The sequence below is a fragment of the Rhinatrema bivittatum genome, chromosome 2 (genome assembly GCF_901001135.1).
Source record: "Rhinatrema bivittatum chromosome 2, aRhiBiv1.1, whole genome shotgun sequence".
In the NCBI taxonomy this organism is placed as follows: Eukaryota; Metazoa; Chordata; class Amphibia; order Gymnophiona; family Rhinatrematidae; genus Rhinatrema; species Rhinatrema bivittatum.
The window spans coordinates 13,520,260-13,543,743 of NC_042616.1; the positions used below are offsets into that span (position 1 = coordinate 13,520,260).

Sequence of the window (23,484 nt, forward strand, 5' to 3'; positions counted from 1 at the left end):
TCATTGGCCCACAGCCTTCTCTACAGAAATCAGGCATCAGCACGCCAGGTTCTTCAACTTCTGGGTCATATGGCAGCAGCAATCTACGTGGTTCCTCACACCAGACTTCACATGCTCCGCTTACAATGGGGTTTAAAGACTCAGTGTTCTCAATTCCTACAGCCACTCAGCTCCAGAATTCAAATTACGAACGCAATGAAAGAGGACATTCGATGGTGGCTCCTTCCCAAAAACCTTTCGTCGGGAGCCCCATTCTGCTTACATCCTCATCAGATCACTCTGACCACAGATGCCTCCAACAAAGGTTGGGGAGCCCATCTCGGCGACCTGAAAACTCAGAGTGTGTGGACCCCTCAGGAATCTACATACCTAATCAATCTCTTAGAATTGCGAGCCATTTGAAACATAGAAACATAGAAATGACGGCAGAAGAAGACCAAACGGCCCATCCAGTCTGCCCAGCAAGCTTCACACGTTTTTTTCTCATACTTATCTGTTTCTCTTAGCTCTTTGGTTCTATTTCCCTTCCAACCCCACCATTAATGTAGAGAGCAGTGATGGAGCTGCATCCAAATGAAATATAAAGCTTGATTAGTTAGGGGTAGTAGGGGTAGTAACCGCCGCAATAAGCAAGCTACACCCATGTTTATTTGTTTTACCCAGACTGTTATTCAGCCCTTATTGGTTGTTTTTCTTCTCCCCTGCCGTTGAAGCAGGGAGCTATACTGGATATGCGTGAAGTATCAGTTTTTCTTCTCTCCTGCCGTTGAAGCAGAGAGCTATGCTGGATATGCGTGAAGTATCAGTTTTTCTTCTCTCCTGCCGTTGAAGCAGAGAGCTATGCTGGATATGCGTGAAGTATCAGTTTTTCTTCTCCCCTGCCGTTGAAGCAGAGAGCTATGCTGGATATGCGTGAAGTATCAGTTTTTCTTCTCTCCTGCCGTTGAAGCAGAGAGCTATGCTGGATATGCGTGAAGTATCAGTTTTTCTTCTCTCCTGCCGTTGAAGCAGAGAGCTATGCTGGATATGCGTGAAATATCAGGTTTTCTTCTCCCCTGCCGTTGAAGCAGAGAGCTGTGCTGGTTATGCGTGAAGTATCAGTTTTTCTTCTCTCCTGCCGTTGAAGCAGAGAGCTATGCTGGATATGCATGAAGTATCAGTTTTTCTTCTCCCCTGCCTTTGAAGCAGAGAGCTATGCTGGATATGCGTGAAGTATCAGTTTTTCTTCTCCCCTGCCGTTGAAGCAGAGAGCTATGCTGGATATGCATTGAAAGTGAAATATCAGGCTTATTTGGTTTGGGGTAGTAACCACCATAACAAGCCAGCTACTCCCCGCTTTGTGAGTGCAAATCCTTTTTTCCACATTTCCTCTTGCTGTTGAATGTTGAATTTGGATGGCACTTCAAATGTTCTCGGCTCAGATACGGGGATCAAGCCTCATGGTATATACCGACAACCAGGTAGCCATGTTTTACATAAACAAGGAAGGAGGGTCCGGTTCTTGGACTCTATGTCAGGAAGCAACACAAATTCTACATTGGATAATCAAAGCCCAAGTATCAATTCAGGTGACTTATCTTCCAGGTCTGGACAATGTGACAGCAGTTTGTCTCAGTCGGATTTTTCATCCATACGAATGGACCTTAAATCCAGAGATGGCAGAAAACATCTTCAAACAGTGGGGTTTTCCCACAATAGATCTCTTTGCTACAGAAGCCAACAGACAACTCCAGACCTTTTGCTCAATTTATCCCAGCAATCAAAGGCTTGCTCCCGATGCTTTTCTCATTCCATGGTCACCAGGCTTGATGTATTCCTACCCTCCCATTCCACTCATATCTCGAACAATTCAGAAATGCATCCAGGACGTGTCGGACATGATTTTAATCGCCCCGGCATGGCCGACACAGCCTTGGTATGCGTACCTCATGAGACTTTCCATTCATCCACCAATAACGCTACAAAATCTTCCACATCTTCTTACACAAGAAGGGGGCTCGTTACTTCACCCCATGAACCAATCCCTTCATCTCACAGCGTGGAGATTGAAAGGCAAATACTAACTCCCTTAGGTTTATCTTCTCAACTGGAAGATATTCTTATTGCTTCAAGAAAACCTTCAACCAGACGCAATTACACGGGAAAGTGGCAGCGGTACTTGAACTGGTGTAGTCCAAAAAATATAAACCCCTTTTCATCCACTGCCACTCAACTACTACAATACCTGCACACACTTTAAGAAGCAGGATTAGCCACCACTTTGGTACGAGTTCATATCAATGCTGTAGCAGCTTTTCATGAACCTTTTAATAATCTTCCAATTTCTAACCATCCGTTAATTTCCAGATTCTTGAAGGGAATGATACGACTTCGTCCACCGGTGACTAAATCTCCAATTCCATGGGATTTAAATGTAGTACTAAAATAACTAATGCTTCCACCTTTTGAACCATTAGACTCTAGCCACAGTAAATATATGACATGGAAGACAATCTTTCTCATTGCCATAACTTCCGCAAGGAGAGTCAGCGAACTACAAGCCTTGGTTCACTACTCCCCTTATCTAGAATTCTACCATGACAAGGTGACCCTTCGTCCTCACTCTTCCTTTCTCCCTAAGGGGGTCATTTATCAAAATGCGCTAAGGCATTTTCGCATGCGATAAGGGCTTATTGCATGCGAAAAGCCCCATTAACGCATGCGATAGCACCATATCGTATGGTGCGATGCAAATTTGAAAAAGAGGAGGAGTTAGGGGCATGGAGTGGGCTGGGTTTGCCAGTCTGCGAAATGCTATCACACAGAGATGACCCTCGGAGTGAGGACACTCACCCAAAGATGAGATTTGGGCAATGTTCTCTCCACCCACTGTTCTGTTCGTACGTCTAACATTGAATGTCAAAGTGGCCCCTAACCCCCTACATTAATACCTAAACCTCACCTCGAGTTACTAGGTGGGCCTCTAGGGAGAGGATACTATGGCTAGTCTCTCTCTCTCTCGTCCCCCAGTGGTTGAATGCAAGAAATACAACAGGTATGACACTTATCGTACAGTCTGATAATGTTATCGCAATTTGTGCTAACTTAGCTCTTCGCATAGGTAATTCGATACTTATCACATTTTGATAAATCCAGGCCTAAGATGGTAACATTTTTTCATCTTAATCAAACCATAACTCTACCTATTTTTATGCCAAAACCGCTTACTAATGAACGTGGAAAGCTTTTGCACACGTTGGACTGTAAAAGAGCGTTAGCCTACTATAAGAAAATGACTCAATCAACTTCGACGCCTTCTCAACTGTTCCTTTCCTTTAACCCGAATGACCCTGGACAACCAGTCTAAAAAAGGACCATCGCCAGTTGGTTATCACAATGCATACTTTTTTGCTACAATAAACGTTCCATTAAACTACTCACAAAGCCTCAGGCGCACCAAATCCGCGCCACCGCAACATCAGTTGCCCACTTGAATAAAGTTCCCTTAATTGATATCTGCAAAGTGGCAACATGGTCGTCCATTCATACCTACACATCGCATTATTGCCTGCAACAGCAAACGACCTCTGATGCAGCACTAGGCACAGCAGTCTTATCATCACTCAAAAAGATATGAGACTGTCTACCACTTCAAGGGTTGCTGTCCAAACCTCCAAAGAGATAAATGCATGGACACAACCCATGAGCTTGGGACTCCCAGACAGCATGGCTATTTCAGCCCTGCTATCAACGGGAAAAAGCAAGTTTGCTTACAGTAAACGGTGTTTCCGTAGATAGCAGGATGAATTAGCCATGCGTTCCCTCCCTCCTCCCTAGACAGTCACAAAAAGGACATACATATCTTCCTAACTTACCTCTCGTTTGGCTACAAAGAAAGTGAAGAGGTGAGGGAACCGCGCGGGAACACTACCGTGCAGACGCACAGAGTCAAAAACTCTCGGGCGGATTTTAAATGCCCTGCTCGCGTAAATCCGCCCGGATTTACGCGAGCAGGGCCCTCGCACTCCGGCGTGCCTATTTTGCATAGGCCGCTGGCGCGCGCAGAGCCCCAGGACGCGCGTAAGTCCCGGGGTTTTTTTAAGGGGGCGTGTCGGGGCGGGACCGAATGACACGGCATTTCGGGGGCGGGATGCAGCGTTTTGGGGGTGGGACCGGGGGTGTGGTGCCGGCCCGGGGGCGTGGCCAGGCCTCTGGACCAGCCCCCTGGTCGGATGACGGTGCGCCAGCAGTCCGCTGGTGCGCGTAGATTTACATCTGCTTCTAGCAGGCGTAAATCGAGGGACAAAGGTAAGGGGGGGTTTAGATAGGGCCAGGGGGGTGGGTTAGGGAGGGGAAGGTGAGGGGAAGGTGAGGGGAGGGCGAAAGAAAGGTCCCTCCGAGGCCGTTCCGATTTTGGAGCGGCCTCGGAGGGAACGGAGGCAGGCTGCGCGGCTCGGCGCGCGCAGGCTGCCCAAAATCGGCAGCCTTGCGCGCGCCGATCCAGGATTTTATAAGATACGCACGGCTATGCGCGTATCTTATAAAATCCAGCGTACTTTTGTTAGTGCCTGCTGCGCGAACAAAAGTATGCAATCGCGCTCTTTTTTAAAATCTACCCCTCTGTGCTCAGCTGAGGAAACTCCGCCTACTCGGGATCGCGACGCTCTCCCAGACAGCATGGCTAATTCATCCTGCTATCTACGGAAACACCGTTTACGGTAAGCAAACTTGACAGGCACGATGTTTTTACTTTCAGTTTATAGCCTCATAATTTTTTTAGGGACAATCCACTATTAGAATGTGCTTGTGCACAGACTGAGCATGAATTACAGGGATAATGTCCAACCTGCTCCACAATTTCAGTGACCTCCTCTTTATAAAATGACCGCATTACTTGATCTTTTATATTACTGTCTCGCTGAAAGGCTACCATTGGTTTCTCCTTGAAAACCGAATACAACTGTAATACATGCCAATGTCTTTTAAATCTCCTTACTACTTTTTGAATGGCCGGGGAATATGGTAATTCACAAGTGAGGTTCTGTCTGTTCTCCTTCTGCACCGGATTCAATAACAGATCCCTGTTATTCCAACGGGCTCTTTTCATGGCTCTATTAACCACCTTTAATGGGTAACCCCTCTGTATAAATTTTAACCTCATATCTTTTGTCCTTGCCTTATACTCTTGTGTAGTAGAACATAACCTTCTTAACCGCAGGAATTGTCCAAATGGAATACTGTCTTTTAGACACCGAGGATGACAGCTGTCATAATTCAATAAAGTATTTCGGTCTGTCGGTTTATGATAGATTGTAAAAATGAACTGATTCTGACATAAGGATATTTGTATGTCCAAAAAAGGCACCGTGATATCTCCAAAATGGTAAGTAAACTGCAAATTGGAATCGCAGGAGTTCAACCAGTCTATGAATTGTACGAACTTCTCCTTTCCCCCTGTCCACAATATAAGGATATTGTCTATGAACCGCCTCCAACATATTATATCTTTCTTATATGGTGAATCTTGCATCCAATTCTGTTCAAACTGTCCCACATACAGGCTGGCTACACTTGTGGCCATCGTGGCACCCATTGCCATCCCTCCTATTTGTTGATAATAAACCTCATCAAACAGAAAAAAATTCTCTTTCAGTGCCACAGTGGCAAAATCTACCACAAATTGAACTTGAATACGTGGCCCAATCCTCTTTAGCATTAATTTCTCATAGATAACATTCAATGCTGCATCCTGGGGGATATTCGTATATAAAGATACGATAGCGATAGTCATTAAGGATACTCCCAATAAAGGGGAATCAATCTTTTGTAGAGTTTTTATCAGATCACCAGAATCCTGAATATATGAAGGTAATTGCAGAACCAAGGGCCTCAAAAAAAAATGTTCACAAACTGGGACAGTGGTTCAAACATAGAACCCTTTGCTGATGTAATTGGATGTCCTAGTGGATGTTGCAAATCTTTATGTATCTTGGGTAAATGATAGAATACTGGGGTTATTGGGTAATCCCCCTTCAAAAAAACAATATTCTTTTTCTGTGATCCACTCACTCTTCAGAGCCTGGTCATTTTTTAAGTGCTGGAGTAGGATCCATTTCCAAACATTTATAAATTTTTTTATCTGAGAGTTGCCTCAGAGTTTCCTCTTTGTACATTAGTCTGTCCACAACCACAACTGCCCCTCCCTTGTCTGCTGCTTTCACTATTATGTTTGAATCATTTTTAAAATCTCTTTAATGCCCTCTCTTCTTGGTTGGTTAAATTGTTCCACTCTCATATTGATCTTTGCCGAACCCCCTCAATATCACTGAGCTTTCTGCAGTTTCTCCCGATGGCTGGGACTCAAAAAAACAACCTCAACCGCAGTTTTCTTACAGTTTTTTGAAAAAACTTACATACTTCAAAATGATCAAACCCTACATTAGGGACAAATGAAAGACCTTTATTAAGCACATTTTCATGATCTCTTGTAAGTTGATTTGTGGGATAAATTGATTACAGCAGATCTTTGTGGGTCCATCCCCATGTCTGCAACCTCGTCCACCATATAAGAAAGATATAATATGTTGGAGGCGGTTCATAGACGATAACCTTATATTGTGGACAGGGGGAAAGGAGAAGTTCGTACAATTCATGTAATGGTTGAACTCCCGCGATCCCAATTTGCAGTTTACTTACCATTTTCGAGATACCACTGTGCCTTTTTTGGACATACAAATATCCTTGTGTGAGAATCAGTTCTTTTTTTACAATCTATCATAAACCGACAAACCAAAATACTTTATTGAATTATGACAGCTGTCATCCTCGGTGTCTAAAAGACTGTATTCCACTTGGACAATTCCTGCGGTTAAGACGGTTATGTTCCACTACACAAGAGTATAAGGCAAGGGCAAAAGATATGAAGTTAAAATTTATACAGAGGGGTTACCCATTAAAGGTGGTTAATAGAGCTATGAAAAGAGCCCGTTGGAATAACAGGGATCTGTTATTGAATCTGGTCCAGAAGGAGAACAGACAGAACCTCACTTGTGTATTACCATACTCCCCAGGGATTCAAAAAGTAGTAAGGAGATTTAAGTCATTGGCATGTTCTCACAGGACAAGCAGGATGCTAGACCTCACATATGGGTGACATAATCAGGATGGAGCCCAATCACTGAATACTTCTGTCAAAGTTTCCAGAACTTTGACTGGCACGTACTGGGCAAGCCCAGCATAGCACCAACCCTGCATCCAGCAGGGGTCCCCCTTCAGTCTTCTTTTTTCCATGCAGCAGTAGCCCCAGGGGTTAAGGAGCTCTTCAGAGATTCCTGACAGGAATTTTTCCTCATGGAACTTTGTTAGAAAATTTCAAAAATTTCAACCCCACAGGGGTCCCCTTACCAATACCTTTACTCCGCGGTCAAATAGTAAGTTTTTTACCCATTTGCGGTCGATTCCCGTCGAGTTTTCACCTCATGGCCTACCGGCCATCTACCGCACCGCGCCTAAATTTTGTCAAGGCCATGGCGTTGGTTTCCGTCCGTGCCCCGATTGCACTTGAACAATGTCCATCACTGACGCTCACACGGTCTGTGTGATGTGCTTGGGGTCCGGCCATGATGTCCTTCCTTGCACCAGATGTGCCCAAATGACACCAAAGGGTCTCAAGGCTCGGCTTGATAAGATGGGTCTTCTCTTTCGGCCAAAAACACCGACTCCATCGATAGCTTCGACGTCGTCTGAACCAGGGCCGTCCATGTCACGCCAGCACTGGGAAGCTGCTGCTATCTGCCCGGCCTTGACGACTCCAAGGGTGTCGACCCCCTCTGTTCCTCCTCAGGAGAAGCACCAAGGTGAACATCGAGAAAAACATCGACACCGCCATCGGAAAGCTCAGGCCACCGATACAGGCAAGCCCTCGTCATCGACATCGTCTGAGCCACCGACAAAGAAGTCACAAACAGAAAAGGCCTCATCCTCTTCTGTCTCTGGGTCACCGAGGCATTCCCCACCTGGACAGGTGCCGGCATCCGCGATTCCACCTTCACCGGTAGACCCTCCGGCTACGCCAGTGCTGCTTCCTACTCTGGAACCTGGGTATCCATGCCCCAGGTTTCCGTGAGGAATTGGATCGGATGATCCAAGAGGCCATCGGCAAAGCACTATAAGGCTTCCAGCCTCCATCGATGCCGGTTCCACCTCCGGCCACCGATCCGATACCCATGGCGCTCGCACTACTATTGGCTAGAATGGAGAAGTTAGTCGGTGCTTTTCCAGCGGTGGATACGAGGGAACCGATGGACCCGATTCCTTCCTCACTGATTCCATTGTCATCGGAGGATGAAAAAGAAACACCGCTCTTCATTCCACAATCAGGAGTGCCGCCGCCAACACTGCCATCGATGTCACCGATTCCATCGGCGACTCCATCGATTCCTTTGATGCCTCCCTCAATGCGATCGATGCCTGCCTCGAAACCATCGATGACGCCAGCGAGGCCCTCGATACCTCCATCGATGCCTTCGGTTCCTCCTTCAAGACCATCGATGCCTAGGCCAGGGCCTTCAGGAATAACTCCGTTACTTCCTTCTGAAGAACATTTGGGAGCGGGTGATGACCCTTATGATCCCTGGACCGATGATTCGTCCCAGGATTCTGATGATCTGCCTCCACAGCCCTCTCCTCCTGACGAAAAGAAGCATTCTCCTCCAGAGGACCTGTCCTTTATTAATTTTGTAAAGGAGATGTCTGAAACGGTCCCATTCCAGCTTCAGACTGAAGAGGACTCTAGACATCAGATCCTGGAACTTCTACAATTTCTCGATGCTCCAAAGGAAATCATGTCCATCCCTATTCATGACATCCTATTGGACCTCTTAAAGAGAAACTGGGAACACCCTGGCTCTGTGGCACCTGTTAACCGAAAAGCAGATGATACTTATCTAGTTCAGTCAGCCCCTGGCTTTCAAAGAACTCAATTGGATCCTCACTCTGTGGTTGTGGAGTCCACCCAGAAGAGGGCCCATCACTCCAAACCTCACTCTTCTATTCCCCCAGGAAAGGAACAAAAATTCCTGGATGCATTTGGAAGACGAGTGTTCCATGGATCAATGCACATCTCTCGCATTGCATCCTACCAATTGTACATGATCCAATACAACAGGGCCTTATTTACAAAAATCCAGGACTTTGCTGAAGCCTTACCTCTGCACTTCCAGGACCAACTTCATGCCCTAGCACAAAAGGGCTTAGATGCTGGCAAACATGAAGTGCGATCAGCGTATCACATCTTCGACACCTCCTCCAGGGTGTCAGCGGCCGGTATCAGTGCGAGAAGATGGGCCTGGCTAAAGTCTTCTGGCCTCAGACCAGAGGTACAGGACAGATTAGCTGACTTACCCTGTGCGGGGGATAATCTTTTCGGGGAAAAGATTCAAGAAGCAGTGGCGCAGCTCAAAAACCACCAAGAGACTCTGCGCCAGCTCTCCCTGCTGCCTTCCGATCCCTCCTCTAAAAGACCATTTAGGAGAGATTCCAAGAGACTAGTCTACCCACAGAGGAGATACTATCTCCCGGTGTCCAGGGGTCGGCCTTCTAAGCCTTATCAAAAAGGCCAAGTCAGGCAACCTAGAGTACAGAAGTCACAGCCAGCCCCTCAACCAGGTCCAGTGGCTGGCTTTTGACTCCTTTCTAGAGAGCAGTACCCAGCCTCCACTTCCGACTATACCAGTCAGGGGCCGATTGTGCCACTTCTCCACCGTGTGGCACATAGTCACCAAAGACTAGTGGGTACTGACGATAGTAACTCAAGGTTACCATCTCAACTTTCTCTCGTTTCCACCGGAATCCCCTCCTCGGCTGACATGGGGAAAGTCTGACCACTCACCATTTCTGGAGCAGGAGATCTCCCTCCTCCTCCAATCACATGCAATAGAACCGGTGCCCCTCTCCCAACAGGGGCAGGGGTTCTATTCCAGGTATTTCCTGATCCCAAAAAAGTCAGGTGCCGTGCACCCAATACTGGATCTTCGCACCCTAAACAAATACCTACAAAGAGAACAGTTCAAGATGGTGACCTTGGGTTCTCTACTGCCACTTCTTCAAAGGGGGAAGACTGGCTCTGCTCTCTAGACCTACAGGACAATTACACGCACATTTCAATTACTCCGTCACATTGCAAATTCCTGCGATTCCTAGTAGGCCCAAAACACTTCCAATATCGAGTGTTACCATTCGGCCTAGCATCTGCCCCACGGGTTTTCACCAAGTGCCTTAGTGTGGTAGCTGCCTATCTCAGGAGCCAAAGTGTCCACGTCTACCTCTAGCTCGAGGATTGGTTGATCAGTGCTCCCACTCGCCAAACTGCTCTGACGTCCTTACGTCTCTCTTTGCATACCCTGACCTCCCTAGGGTTTCTCATAAACTATCCAAAATCCAGGCTAGTTCCCTCTCAAACTCTATCCTTCATAGGGGCAGACTTGGACACTCTGAAAGCGAAAGCTTTCCTACCTCAGGATCAAGCTCTCACTCTCGCTTCTCTGGCCCATCGACTACAGTCTCGAAACTGCACGTCATTTCCTCATATTACTGGGTCATATGGCCTCCACAGTACATGTCACTCCCATGGCTCGCCTTGCCATGAGGGTAATGCAGTGGACTCTAAGATTGCAGTGGACTCAGTCTTCTCAGCCAATGTCCTCCACAGTCCACATCACCAAACAGCTCCGATTGTCACTCGCTTGGAGGAAGCTTCAGTCCAATCTGGTGCAAGGCCTGCCGTTTCAGGTTCCAGAACCTCAAATAACCTTGACAATAGATGCCTCCAGCCTCGGCTGGGGTGCACATATTGCAAGCCTGCAAACTCAGGGCATTTGGTCTCCAGAGGAAGCCAAACACCAGATAAATTTCCTGGAGCTTCGTGCAATCAGATATGCTCTCAGGGCTTTTCAGGATCACCTTTCCAAACACGTCATCCTTATTCAGACAGACAACCAGGTGGCCATGTGGTACATCAACAAGCAAGGGGGAACAGGCTCCTACATCCTGTGTCATGAAGCTGCACAGATATGGGCGGAAGCCCTTTCCCAATCAATGTACCTCAGGGCCACCTACTTGCCGGGAGTGGACAATGTGTTGGCAGACAAGCTGAGTCACACTTTTCAACCACATGAGTGATCCCTCAACCCCACTGTAGCAGACTCTCTTTTCCGGCATTGGGGTTACCCTCACATAGACCTCTTTGTGTCGATCCACAACCGCAAAGTAAGGAACTTCTGCTCCCTCACTCGCAGCCAACACTTTCAGCCAAAAGACGCTTTCTCCCTCTTGTGGGCCAGAGGTCTCCTTTATGCGTACCCTCCACTTCCACTCATTTCAAAGACTCTTGTGAAGTTTCGAAAGGACAAGGGGCTAATGATTCTCATAGCCCCTCATTGGCCATGCCAGGTCTGGTTCCCAATTCTCCACGACCTGTCTGTACACCGGCACATTCCTCTGTGGAAGGACCCGCTTCTGATCACTCAGAACGACGGCTGCCTTCGGCACCCCAACCTCCAGGCCCTGTCTCTGATAGCCTGGATGTTGAAAGGTTAATACTTCAACCTCTTAACCTTTCTGAGCCGGTTTCCCGTGTCCTAGTAGCTTCACAAAAGCCTTCCACTAGGCATTCTTATCGTTACAAGTGGAACAGGTTTACGATATGGTGTACTTCCATGTCCATCGATCCCTTCACTTGTTCCACACTGAAGTTTCTGGACTATCTCTGGCACTTGTCAGAGTCAGGCCTCAAAACTTCTTCTATCAGGGTACATGTCCGTGTGGTTGCCGCCTTCCTTAAAGGTGTTGGGGATGTACCCATTTCAGTACAACCCCTTGTAACACGCTTTTTGAAGGGCTTGCTCCAACTTAAACCTCAACTGCGCCCTACTTGTTTTTGGGGTGTCTCTTGAAACCTCCATTTGAGCCTCTCCAATCCTGTGATCTCCGTTCTCTCACCTGGAAAGTGATTTTTCTTTTGGCGATCACATCTGCTTGCAGAGTTAGTGAATTACAGGCCTTAGTCCCCTACCCGCCTTACACTAAACTTCTGCATGATAGGATAATGCTCCGCACCCACCCTAGGTTTCTGCCTAAGGTAGTATCGGAGTTTCATATTAATCAATCCATTATACTACCCACATTCTTTCCCAGGCCCCATTCAAACCCAGGAGAACGGGCTGTGCATACCCTTGACTGTAAATGTGCTCTAGCATTCTATCTAGACAATACAGCTGCCCACAGAAAATCCACTCAATTGTTTGTTTCCTTCGATCCCATCAAATTGGGCAAACCTGTGGGTAAGCAGACTCTCTCTCCTCCTGGTTAGCAGACTGTATTTCCTTTTGTTACCAACAGGCAGGCATTCTGCTTCAAGACCGTGTCAAAGCACACTCTATCAGGGCCATGGCAACATCAGTAGTGCACCTACGCTTGGTGCTGCTTGCTGACATCTGTAAGGCTGCGACCTGGAGCTCTCTCCACACCTTCGCGGCCCATTATTGTTTAGACAAGGCTGGCAGACAAAATTCCATCTTCGGCCAGTCTGTGCTACGCAACTTGTTTGCGAACAGAAGTACCAACATCCTTCCTCCAACCTGTTTGGGTTCAGAATGCCCTCTACCAAATTCCACCCCAGTTGTTGGGCCTGTTGCACATCTTTGGGTACATTTGGTGCATTGCTCGGGCATCCTTAGCTCGGTACTCACCCATATGTGAGGACTACCATCCTGCTTGTCCTGTGAGAAAGCAGAGTTGCTTATCTGTAACAGGTGTTCTCACAGGACAGGAGGATGTTAGTCCTCACGAAACCCGCCTGCCATCCTGCGGTGTTGGGTTCGCTATGTTTTCTTATTTTCATTTTCACATGTACTTTTACTATAAGACAAGACTGAAGGTGGACCCCTGCTGGATGCAGGGTTGGTGCTATGCTGGGCATGCCCAGTAGGTTACAGTCAAAGTTCTAGAAACTTTGACAAAAGTGTTCCGTGATTGGGCTCCATCCTGATGATGTCACCCATATGTGAGGACTAACATCCTGCTGTCCTGTGAGAACACCTGTTACAGGTAAGCAACTCTGCTTATTGCAGTTGTATTCGGTTTTCAAGGAGAAACCAATGGTAGCCTTTCAGCGAGGCAGTAATATATGTATTTATTTATTTATTTTGTATTTTTCTATACCGGAAGTTCCTGTATAATATACTTATCACTCCGGTTTACAAGGAAATAACTATCGCCTCGTTGGCGGTTTACATTGAACAGATAAACAATTAACAATTAATTATTACTGAAACAGTTAAACAAAGAAAACATGAAACAGTTAAACAAAGAAAACATGAAAGATATAAAAGATCAAATGGTGCGGTCATTTTATAAAGAGGAGGTCACTGAGGTTGTGGAGCAGGTTGGACATTATCCCTGTAATTCGTGCTCAGTCTGTGCACAAGCACATTCTATTAGTGGATTGGCCCTAAAAAAATTAAGAGGTTATAAACTGAAAGTAAAAATAATGTGCCTGTCAAGTAAACTAGTGTATATTGTTTGGTGTCCGTGTGAATTGTTATTCATAGGCAAAACCATGAGGCAACTGAAAACACATCTTATTGAGTTCAAGAGTGGCTTGAATGGCAAAAAAGGTAGAAGCACCTTTTGGTGCAACATTGCTTGAACGAGGGGCATGAATTTGAAGAATTACGATGTACAGTTTTAGAAGTGATGAGATGTGGCGTGAGAGGTGGTGATGTAAATCTGCGATTACTCCAGAGTGAACAGCGTTGGATTTTTAAATTAGGAACTGTACATCCGGCTGGCCTGAATAAAGATGTGGCTTGGTCAATATTGAGGTAGTTTCAGTGGAAATGGTTTGATTGGTTTATAAAGAGTTGGTGCCGTCCTTTAAAAATCGTACTTCTGGTGTGGGTGTTTGTGCGTTTTTCGCCATTATGTGTGAGCTGCAAGGTGAAGCCGAGGTGGTTACGAGAAAAGGGTGAGTCTGACTGCAATAGACTGTTTAAAAGTTTAAATGTTTAAGAAATGTTGGTGAGTTTGATGTGTTCTTATAATTATAGAGAAAGTTGTATTCCCTGAAGAAGACATAAGGTTATGCCGAAACATTGTCAATGTCGGGTACATTAAGTGAAGAAAACACAGCGGGCAAAGTAAAAGATTAAGAACCTATAAAGTAAAAATCTTCGAGTGAAAGATAAGTACATTTCAATTCGGAAGTTTAATTAAATAGTTTTTAAGCATAAAAGGAAGAGATTTGCTTAAAAAAAAAGTAGTAATGAATAAAATTAAATAAAAATAAAATAAAGTGGTGTGTGGGAGGTAGTAGGTGACGTAAAATCTGGTGCTGCTTGTTGATACTGGTTGAAGCCCATTGTGGGCAAGAGCCTGGAGATTGAAAAAACACAATTATCCCTGATACTGATTCCCTATAGATATATAAAATATTTTGATTGATAAGAATATGTAATGTTCCTCATGAGTGGTGTGGTATTTTTTTTAACAGATATATAGATGACATTTTTCTGCTATGGATTTCTTTGGAGGAACAGCTAAACAAATTTTGTATATGGATTATTTCGTTGGGTAATAACATACTGTGTACACCACAATGGTCTAAACAATCAATCTCATTTTTGGATGTTTTGGTTTCTTTCCGAGAGGGACAATTCAGGACAACTATGTATCGCAAACCCACAGGTAAGAACAATTTGTTACATTTTCATAGTCATCATTCAGGTTCATTTAAAATGGGTTTGCCAGTTAGCCATTTCTTTCGAATTAGAAGAATCTGCTCTGAGATGAATGAGTTCGAGCATCAAGCTGATATTCTGGTAGCCAAATTTCGTGCAAGAGGATATCCTAATAAATCTATCAGTTGAGCTTATAAATGAGCCAAATTCACAGATCGGCAATTGTTGTTACAGAATAAACCAGTTAAAGAGCAGTCATGGCTGGTTTGAGTGTTGAAACAAACTACAGCATTTGCAGCAATTGCAACTTCAATTAGGAAACACTGGCATGTTTTAACCTTACATGACATTTTTCAGGAACCTCCCCTTATAGCCACATCCCATAGTCTTAATATTTCGGATAAAGTTGTGTGTTCTCATTTACTGGAAGATTTTCCCATGGAAGACATGGAGGGTCATTCGAAGTGCAGAGCATGTAATTTTTGTGTCAATACCTTTTAGGGCAAAGTGTGGCAGGATCCAGTTACAGGATACAGGATTAAAAGGAGGGCACACACTGATTGTTGCTCTAATTATGTAGTTTATGCAATCATATGCCCCTGTCCCAAAGTACATATAGGGTGAACATCGTGCCCCATTAAAGTACGATTAACAGAACACAAAGACTGTTTAAAAACGATTAAATTAACTGCACCAATGGTACAACATTCTGTTGAATTAGAGCACACCTTTTCAAACATGCAGTAAACTTTATCGAACAAATATCAAATACCAGTTGGGGGGTGGGGATGATGTACTATCAAGACTCAATCCTGTGAAGCCTTTTGGATTTACACACTGAACATAGTGTGTCCTTCAGGCGTAAATGAAGAATTGAATTGGGCATCATTGGTATAATTATTATTCACATCCAAATGTTTGAATGGATATACCTCACAGTGATTGGCTTTTTAGTTTTCATCTCTTGCTGTGATTGGTGCATTAAGTAGGAATAATCCTGATTGGTTATTTCCAGGTCAAATGACGTATATATAAGAAACAGATGCCATTTAATGCTTATCCGATGCATGGATTTTTTAACACTGTGGAGACAGTTTTCACACTGGTTGAATTATCGGCACATCGAGAAGAAGAAAAAACATGCCCTGATGAAGGACTTTGAAGCAAGGCCTTGTTGGGAGGACAGTAAGAAGTTGAGTGCACTATATATCCATGACTAGGATTTACTGAGAAGCATTTCCTACACCGATTAGATTTCTGTGTACATGCATATGGAGAGTTCTTGATAAGGGTTTGGAAATTATATTTTTAAGAGTAAACCGTTTTTCAAGATTTTTTCAAACAAAAAAATTATATTAAAATAAAATATTAAAATAACCTGATAGGGTGGAAGGTGGTTGGTAGTTGATTATATATACATCATAGCACCGGTTACCTTGGTAGGTAACGGAGTGAATGTTATATGAAACTGTCAACCCATTCCGTATATAATTTTTAATGTAAGAACACAGTTCAGTGGTAAGAGTATTCTTTTACATATAAGAAAATAGATATTTTAAAAAAATCGTTTTGCCCATTTCCTATTTTAGTGATAAGGGTGTAAATTTTGGTAATAGTGTAGTTTGCAGTATTTCCATACTAAATGTTGGTTGAATATTTGAATTTTTCAAAACTTGCTTACTTGATAGAGTGGAACATGATTAAGGCCAAATTGTTTTGTTTTGGGTTTTCTTAGCCTATCCGATGTCATCTTGCGTAAAGGACAAAAAATGACAAGGGGGATTTTCTGGGATCACTGATGGAGCGACAGAGCTGAAGAACCTTGTCCGGTCTTTGACTCTAAACCCTGTAAAATGTGCAATTCCCGAATTCTGGAATCTCATTAATTGTAGCTTTGATATCACAGGTTCCCTGTACGTACCCAGATCAGTCCAGACCATAGGTTATACCTCCCTTGCAGCAGGTGGAGACGGAGAAAAACTTGAAAGGCACCCATAGATAAGCTGGTGTACCTCCTGCATCCCTTCAGTATTTCTCTGTCTCCAGCAGATGGAGGTCGTGCAAACCCTGCAGTCTTGTCACTTTTTTTGGGGTTTAGGCTATCCCTTAAAAGTAAGTAAGAGTGAACTAGCTATAAGCTGTGAATCAAGAAGTTTAAAAAAAAAAAAAAAGACAGAAAAAGGTTCTTCTTCAGAGTTCCCTATCCTCCCAGGGGGTTGTTAGATTCTGCGAGGTCATACTCTCTGGTAGCAGGTTATTGGAGTTGGGGTTGGTAACCCTGCGGGGCTCCAGACAGGTAAGGAGTAGGGGAAAAGATTACTGGTGGTCCAGTCCCTCTCTTACCTCATGTTGTTCCTGAGCTTTGTGTAAAAAAAAAATAAATCCAAATTTTAAAAAATTTTTCTTTTTTTGGTCTGCTGCAATCCAGGACCCCTCTCCGTCAGAATCGCCGCATTTTTGATAAATTTCGCCATGTTTTTCCTTCCGTTTTTTCCCCCCTCGATGCCACGGCCATCTGTTTTTGTGGCATGTGGAGAACCAGCTGCGTGGCTTTCTAGGGCTGGTGTTTGCATCTGATGCCTCCCTGGAGGGGAAGGCAGTTCTTTTTCAGGGTCTGCAGCAGTAACCAAGCCTCGAGGGGCTTCAAAAAGATCTGCTCCAAGGGAGCTTCAGGCTGATCCTTTCTCCCTCAGTGCAGGATGGCGGTCATCTTAAGCACATTTTCTGCAATCAGGCAAAAGCTATGGGGGACGGGGAGCTTCCCTCAGCACTGTCTCCGGTCCCTGCTAGTCCTGATGTTACTTTAGATCAGAACCAGGATTTTTTTGCAGGAGGATCCTGTTTTCCCAGGAGGACAGGATGTTGATTCTGATTCTTTTTCTTTAGATTTTGTCCTCCTTACGCATAAAGCATTTTTGGCTTCCATTTCTCCACAAGGTGGTGCTTTGCCTATGAGACCTGCATAGGGACCGCCCCCCAAGGTAGGCAAGTGCACGGATGTGCCCGCGTCTCTACAGATCGCGAAGTTAAAAGGCGCTGTGGCTTCAGGAGGCTCAGCCGCTCCGGTGGTGCCGGGCAGTGCAGCTGCGTGTGGGGGGAGGGGGGGGGGGGTTTGGATGATGAGCCGGGGAAACAAACGCTCTTGGATGGCAATGACACTCAGGTGGTCCGTCTGTTCCAGAGAGGAATTAGAACCTCTCATTCAGGCAGTTCTTTCTGAGCTCGGGGTGGAGCTCCCCCCACATGCTCCGCTGCAGGACTCTGTGGATCCAGTCCTGGCAGGATTACGAACGCCGACCCGGGTTTTTCCCATCCATCGCATGCTTCAGCAGCTGATGACCAGGTAGTGGGATGCTCCAGATGCTGGTTTGCGGGTTGGTCGAGCTATGGATAAATTTTACCAGCTAGTGGATGAGTTCCTGGAACTCCTACGGTCCCCTAAGGTAAACGCTTCAGTTTCAGCTGTTGTCAAGCGGATTACTATTCCAGTCGCAGGCTCAGCGGCTCTCAAGGACCTTCAGGATAGCAAGCTGGAAGTACTGCTTAAACGCATTTTTGAGGTATCAGCCCTGGGTATCCGGTCAGCAGTGTGTAGCAGCTATATGCTGCGTGTGAGCCTACACTGGGTACAGCAATTGCTGACATCCAGAGAAGATCTTCCCCCGATGAATTGGATCAGGCGCAGTATTTGGAAGCTGTGGTGGCATATGGGGCGGATGCGCTGTACGACCTGCTCCGTACTTCCTTTCACACCATGTTGTCAGCAGTGTCCGCAAGATGGCTTTTGTGGCTTCGCAACTGGTCAGCGGATGTTTCATCAAGGCTCAGCTTGGTGCGGCTCAGCTTGGTGCTATTCCATTTAAAGGTAGTGTTTTTATTTGGAGAGGATTTGGAGCAGTTGATAAAGTCCCTGGAATGTGTTACCAATTCTGCACTCTGCCGTTCGGCCTCGCGACCGCACCTCATACGTTCACCAAGGTCATGGTGGTTGTGGCTGCGTTTCTTCGGAGACAAGGCCTCCTCATTCATCCCTGCCTGGACAATTGGCTCATCAGAGCAAAGTCAAGGGATTGTTGTGTGGAAGCGATCTGCAAGGTGACCACTCTTTTGGAATCCCTTGGATGGCTAATCAATCAGGCCAAGAGTAAACTGGTTCCCTCTCAGACACTAGAATATCTGGGATCCAAGTTCGATACTTCGGTTGGGAAAGTTTTTCTTCCGACGGATCGAAGGAACAAGCTAACGGGACAAGTTCGTCGCTTGTTGGTTCTTCCACTGCCCAAGGCCTGGGACTACCTTCAAGTTCACGGTTCAGTGGCATCCACGTTGGAGGTGGTTCCTTGGGCATTTGCTCATATGAGACTGTTACAACGAGCATTACTTTCCTGGTGGGATCCCAAGTTGGAGAATTTCCAATTCCCTCTGCCACTCACCGAACATGCCAGGTCCAGTCTTGGGTGGTGGCTTTGCCCGCTCAACCTGTCTCAAGAAGTGTATCTGGAAGTCCTGCACTGGACAGTGGTGACCACGGATGCCAGCCTCTCCACCTTTCAGTACAGAGCAACCATCCGGACTCCTCCCCGGAGGAGTCCGGATGGTTGATCAATCGCCTGGAAACCAGAGCAGTTCGCTTGGCCTTGCAGCACTTTCTTCCCCACTTACGCCATCAGGCGGTTCGCGTCCTCTCCGACAATGCGACAACGGTGGCCTATATCAACCGTCAAGGAGGAACCAGAAGTCAAGCAGTAGCCGATGAAGTGGAGCTGCTTATGGCTTGGGCGGAGAGGAATCTAGCAATGCTAGCGGCATCTCACATCGCCGGGAAGGACAACATACAAGCGGACTTCCTCAGTCGAAGGTGCATAGATCCCGGAGAGTGGGAACTCTCGGACGGAGCAATGGATCTCTTTTCTCGCAGATGGGGGACTCCCCATATGGACTTGATCGCAATGCGGAACAATGCCAAGGCCCCTCGCTTCTTCAGTCGCAGGAGGGATCACGGCGCAGAAGGGGTCGATGTGCTAGTAATTCCCTGGCCAACCTCAGTTCTCCTGTACGTGTTTCCTCCTTGGCCTCTGGTGGGCAAGGTGCTTCACCACTAGGATTACCCAGGGAGGGTAATCCTAGTGGCTCCCGAGTGGCCCCAACATCCGTGTTTTGCGGATCTCGTCAATCTGACCGTGGATGGCCTGCTACGACTCGGGCATCTTCCACAACTTCTCCATCAAGGGCCTATATATTTTGGCCAGGCAGCTCACTTCTGTCTAGCGGCTTGGCTTTTGAAAGGAGGAGATTGAGGAAGAAGGGCTATTCTGAGGAGGTCATCACTACATTACTACAAGCCAGAAAAACGTCTACTTCCCTCTCATACATTAAAGTATGGAGAGTTTTTGAGACATGGTGTTGTAATACATATTACTCTGGTTGGTAGCTCGGTGGCGTCACATCCAGATGTGGTGCGTTTCCTCAGAAGAGTGAGGCATTTGAAGCCCCCTGTCCATCCGGTATGTCTGTCATGGAGTCTTAATTTGGTTCTTTGAGTGTTGTGTGATCCACTGTTTGAACCGCTTAAAACGGTAACGTTGAAGGATCTCAACTTGAAAACTTTGTTTTTGATGGCTATATACTCAGCTCGCCGGATATCTGAATTCCAGGCGCTCTCCTGTAGGGAACCTGTTTTGAAGATCTCTGACTTGGGGGTTTCTCTTCAAACGGTTCCATCCTTTTTGCCCAAAGTGGTCTCATATTTTCATTTAAGCCAGTCAGTTAAGCTTCAGGCCTTTCCTGATTTGTCAAATGATGTACAACACGCATGAGAACTGCATCGGCTTGATGTTCGGCATTCCTTGTTGCGTTACCTGGAAGTTACAAATTCTTCCAGACTCTCAGATCATTTGTTTGTCCTATGGAGCGGTCCCAGGAAGGGGTCACAAGGTATCTAATACGACGATTGCGTGATGGTTGAGAGAAGTCATTTCGTCTGCATATATTTGTAAAGGTAGACCTGTTCCTGAGGGACTGAAGGCCCATTCTATTTGCTGTCAAGCAGCTTCGTGGGCCGAATGCCATTTGATATCGCCTCAGGAGATTTGCAGAGCTGCTACTTGGAAGATGCTCCACACTTTTGCTCGCCACTACCGCTTGGACGTTCAGGTGCCCAGAGATTTTGGCAGTGGCATACTGCGCATGGGACTCGCAAGGTCCCAGCCGCTTTAGGGAAGCTTTGGTACATCCCATGGTCTGGACTGATCTGGGTACGTACAGGGAAAAGAAAATTGGTTCTTACCTGATAATTTTCGTTCCTGTAGTACCACGGATCAGCCCAGACGCCTGCCCAAAGATTAGGAGTGGGTAACAGGGGGATCTGTAAAGTCCGCGCGCGTATGTTCAGATTATGTTATTGCAGCATACTAAGAAAGAAAGCTACGGTTACATGTTTATTTGTTCTTAAAGTTCTTGCTTGATTCATTGCTAGTTTTATTCTGCTTTGATATTCTATATACTGAAGGGATGCAGAAGGTACACCAGCTTAACTATTGAGTGCCTTTCAAATTTTTCTCCGTCTCCACCTGCTGGAAGGGAGGCATAACCCATGGTCTGGACTGCTCCGTGGTACTACAGGAACGAAAATTTTCAGGTAAGAACCAATTTTCTTATAAGCCATTTATTATTTTTTTTGGCAGGGGCAGAGTTTTATGTGTTTACAGAAATACCACATGCATGGACTTGGCTGGTTTCAATGATAAAATTTCATTTTCACACCCATACTTGACACAATACAAAGCGATGACGTCCATGGCTGCTCTGTGGCTGTATCATATGGACATCATTTGACTAAGAAAAGCATTTCTGGAAAATTCTTAGGATGGGTCCGTAAACAGTATCACAACCTATAGAGAATTTACTTTTCTTTGACCTGTGACCCTATCTCTCCAGCTATAGAGCAGTCGGCCAGTCTACCATCGTCATCCCTCGACTTTCCCTTCTCGCTATTTCTTGCTTTCCCAGTATTGCTATCTTGCTCCAAGTCTGCCATTGCTTCCCGATCTAGTCCTGGCTGCTCTCATTCTCCCAATGCATTCTGGGACCTGTAGTCCCTTCCCTTGTTAAAATAATGACAAAAAGTCCAACAATGCAACAAGATGATTATTAAAGAAAGCCGGGACGGTATTATTTTGTCACGGTGAGTCAGGTAAGGGGTAACTGTTCACTTCCCTTTCTTCCTAGAGTCCTCTGTGATGCCCCATCAGTATTTCTCTGCTTTCAGTTTCTGCCACTCCATTTCTGCTTTCGCTCATTCTGCCAGGTTCCCCCTGCCTTCCTTCTCTCAGTACTGTTCACTCATTCTGCCAGGCTCTCCTTTTCCCTGTCCTTCTCTTTCTCAGTTTGATTCACTCACTCTGCCATGCTCTCTCTCTCCTTTTCCCTCTCTTTCTTGTTTTGGATCACTTGTTCTGCCAGGCTCTCACCTTTCCTTTCTTGGTTTGGTTCACTCACTTCTCCCTGTCTTCTCAATTTGGTTCTCTCATTCCACCAGTCGTCTTCCCTCCCTTTCTCGGTTTGTTCACTCATTCTTCCAGGTTCTCCCCATCTCTTTCCCTCCCTTTCTCGGTTTGGTTGGTTCATTCTGCCAAACTCTCCTCCTCTCTTTCCCTCCTTTTCTGCTAGCAATCATACAAAAGCTGGGTTATAGTTGGGTTGCTCCTCTCAGCCCTGCAGAGTGTGGGGGTTATGTTGTCTTCTGCCCTGTTTTCAAATATCAATCTTAAAAGTAGAAAGAAAATGTGTGTCTGAGGTATCTACTCTCCTGTCTCCTAATGCCTCTCTGCCTTCTTTATTCTTCCCTCTTTCTCATGTTGGGTTTTTCTCTTCCTTGTATTTTGTTTCTTTCCCTCCTTTTTATGGACTGCCTCTTCCTTAACCCTTCCTCCATTTTAGCTGAAGTACCTCCCGCCCCCGTGGGGGGACTGCAAATCCGCTGCCTTCGACTCAGATTTCTTCTCCACCTACAGCATCACGGCCTGCCGCATCGACTGTGAGACCCGCTATGTGGTGGAGAACTGCAACTGCAGGATGGTGCACATGCCAGGTATGGGGAGCTCAACTCTGGGGCCCTGGGGCAAGCCTGACATGAAGGAAGAGGGTGGATTCAGCAGGAAGGTCGCATTGACCCATCATTGTGGATATCGTGAAAACCTGACTATCTCTGGGGTCCCCAGGACAGATTTGGGAAACTGTGTTGCACAGGATCTCAATTTCGACTAAAAGGCCAAGTAGAGTCCATCCAGAGCATCTAGCTCAGACCATGGAATCCATCTTAGCACCAGTGATCAACAAGTGAAAGTTGTAGCAACCCAAACAGGACCCTGGCTAGCGCAGAAGGAACTGAAGTCTCAATGCAGAGATAATGCATTTCCTTGTACATTGTGAGGTCAATATTCATCTCTGTTTATCTGGCTAAGGCTGGGCTTAGCAGTGAGATTGAAAATCCTGCTGAACTAACCAGCCCCGAGATAGTCGGGGGCAGTGTGGGTTGGAGCATTCCAGGGTGTAGTCACTTATCTAGCTAAGTTAGTCAGATAAATGCTGTTTTCAGTGTTATCCAGCCAATGTAGCCGGTTAATTTTAGGACAGCTGAGAAGCTGAATCACCTGGACCGGATGGTATACATCCTAGGGTACTGAAGGAACTCAAAAATGAAATTTCTGATCTATTAGTTAAAATTTGTAACCTATCATTAAAATCATCCATTGTACCTGAAGACTGGAGG

The 23,484-nt window shown here is 45.8% G+C and overlaps 1 protein-coding gene across 1 annotated transcript in view; it reads left to right on the forward strand.

The window, feature by feature from the left end:
• LOC115086231 (acid-sensing ion channel 1C-like) overlaps positions 1–23,484 on the forward strand; it is a 461,666-nt gene that overhangs the window by 260,021 nt on the left and 178,161 nt on the right. Inside the window, exon 4 of the mRNA XM_029592693.1 lies at positions 22,653–22,803. Within this exon, the coding sequence (XP_029448553.1) occupies positions 22,653–22,803 (151 nt within the window). The remainder of the gene's footprint in view (positions 1–22,652; positions 22,804–23,484) is intronic.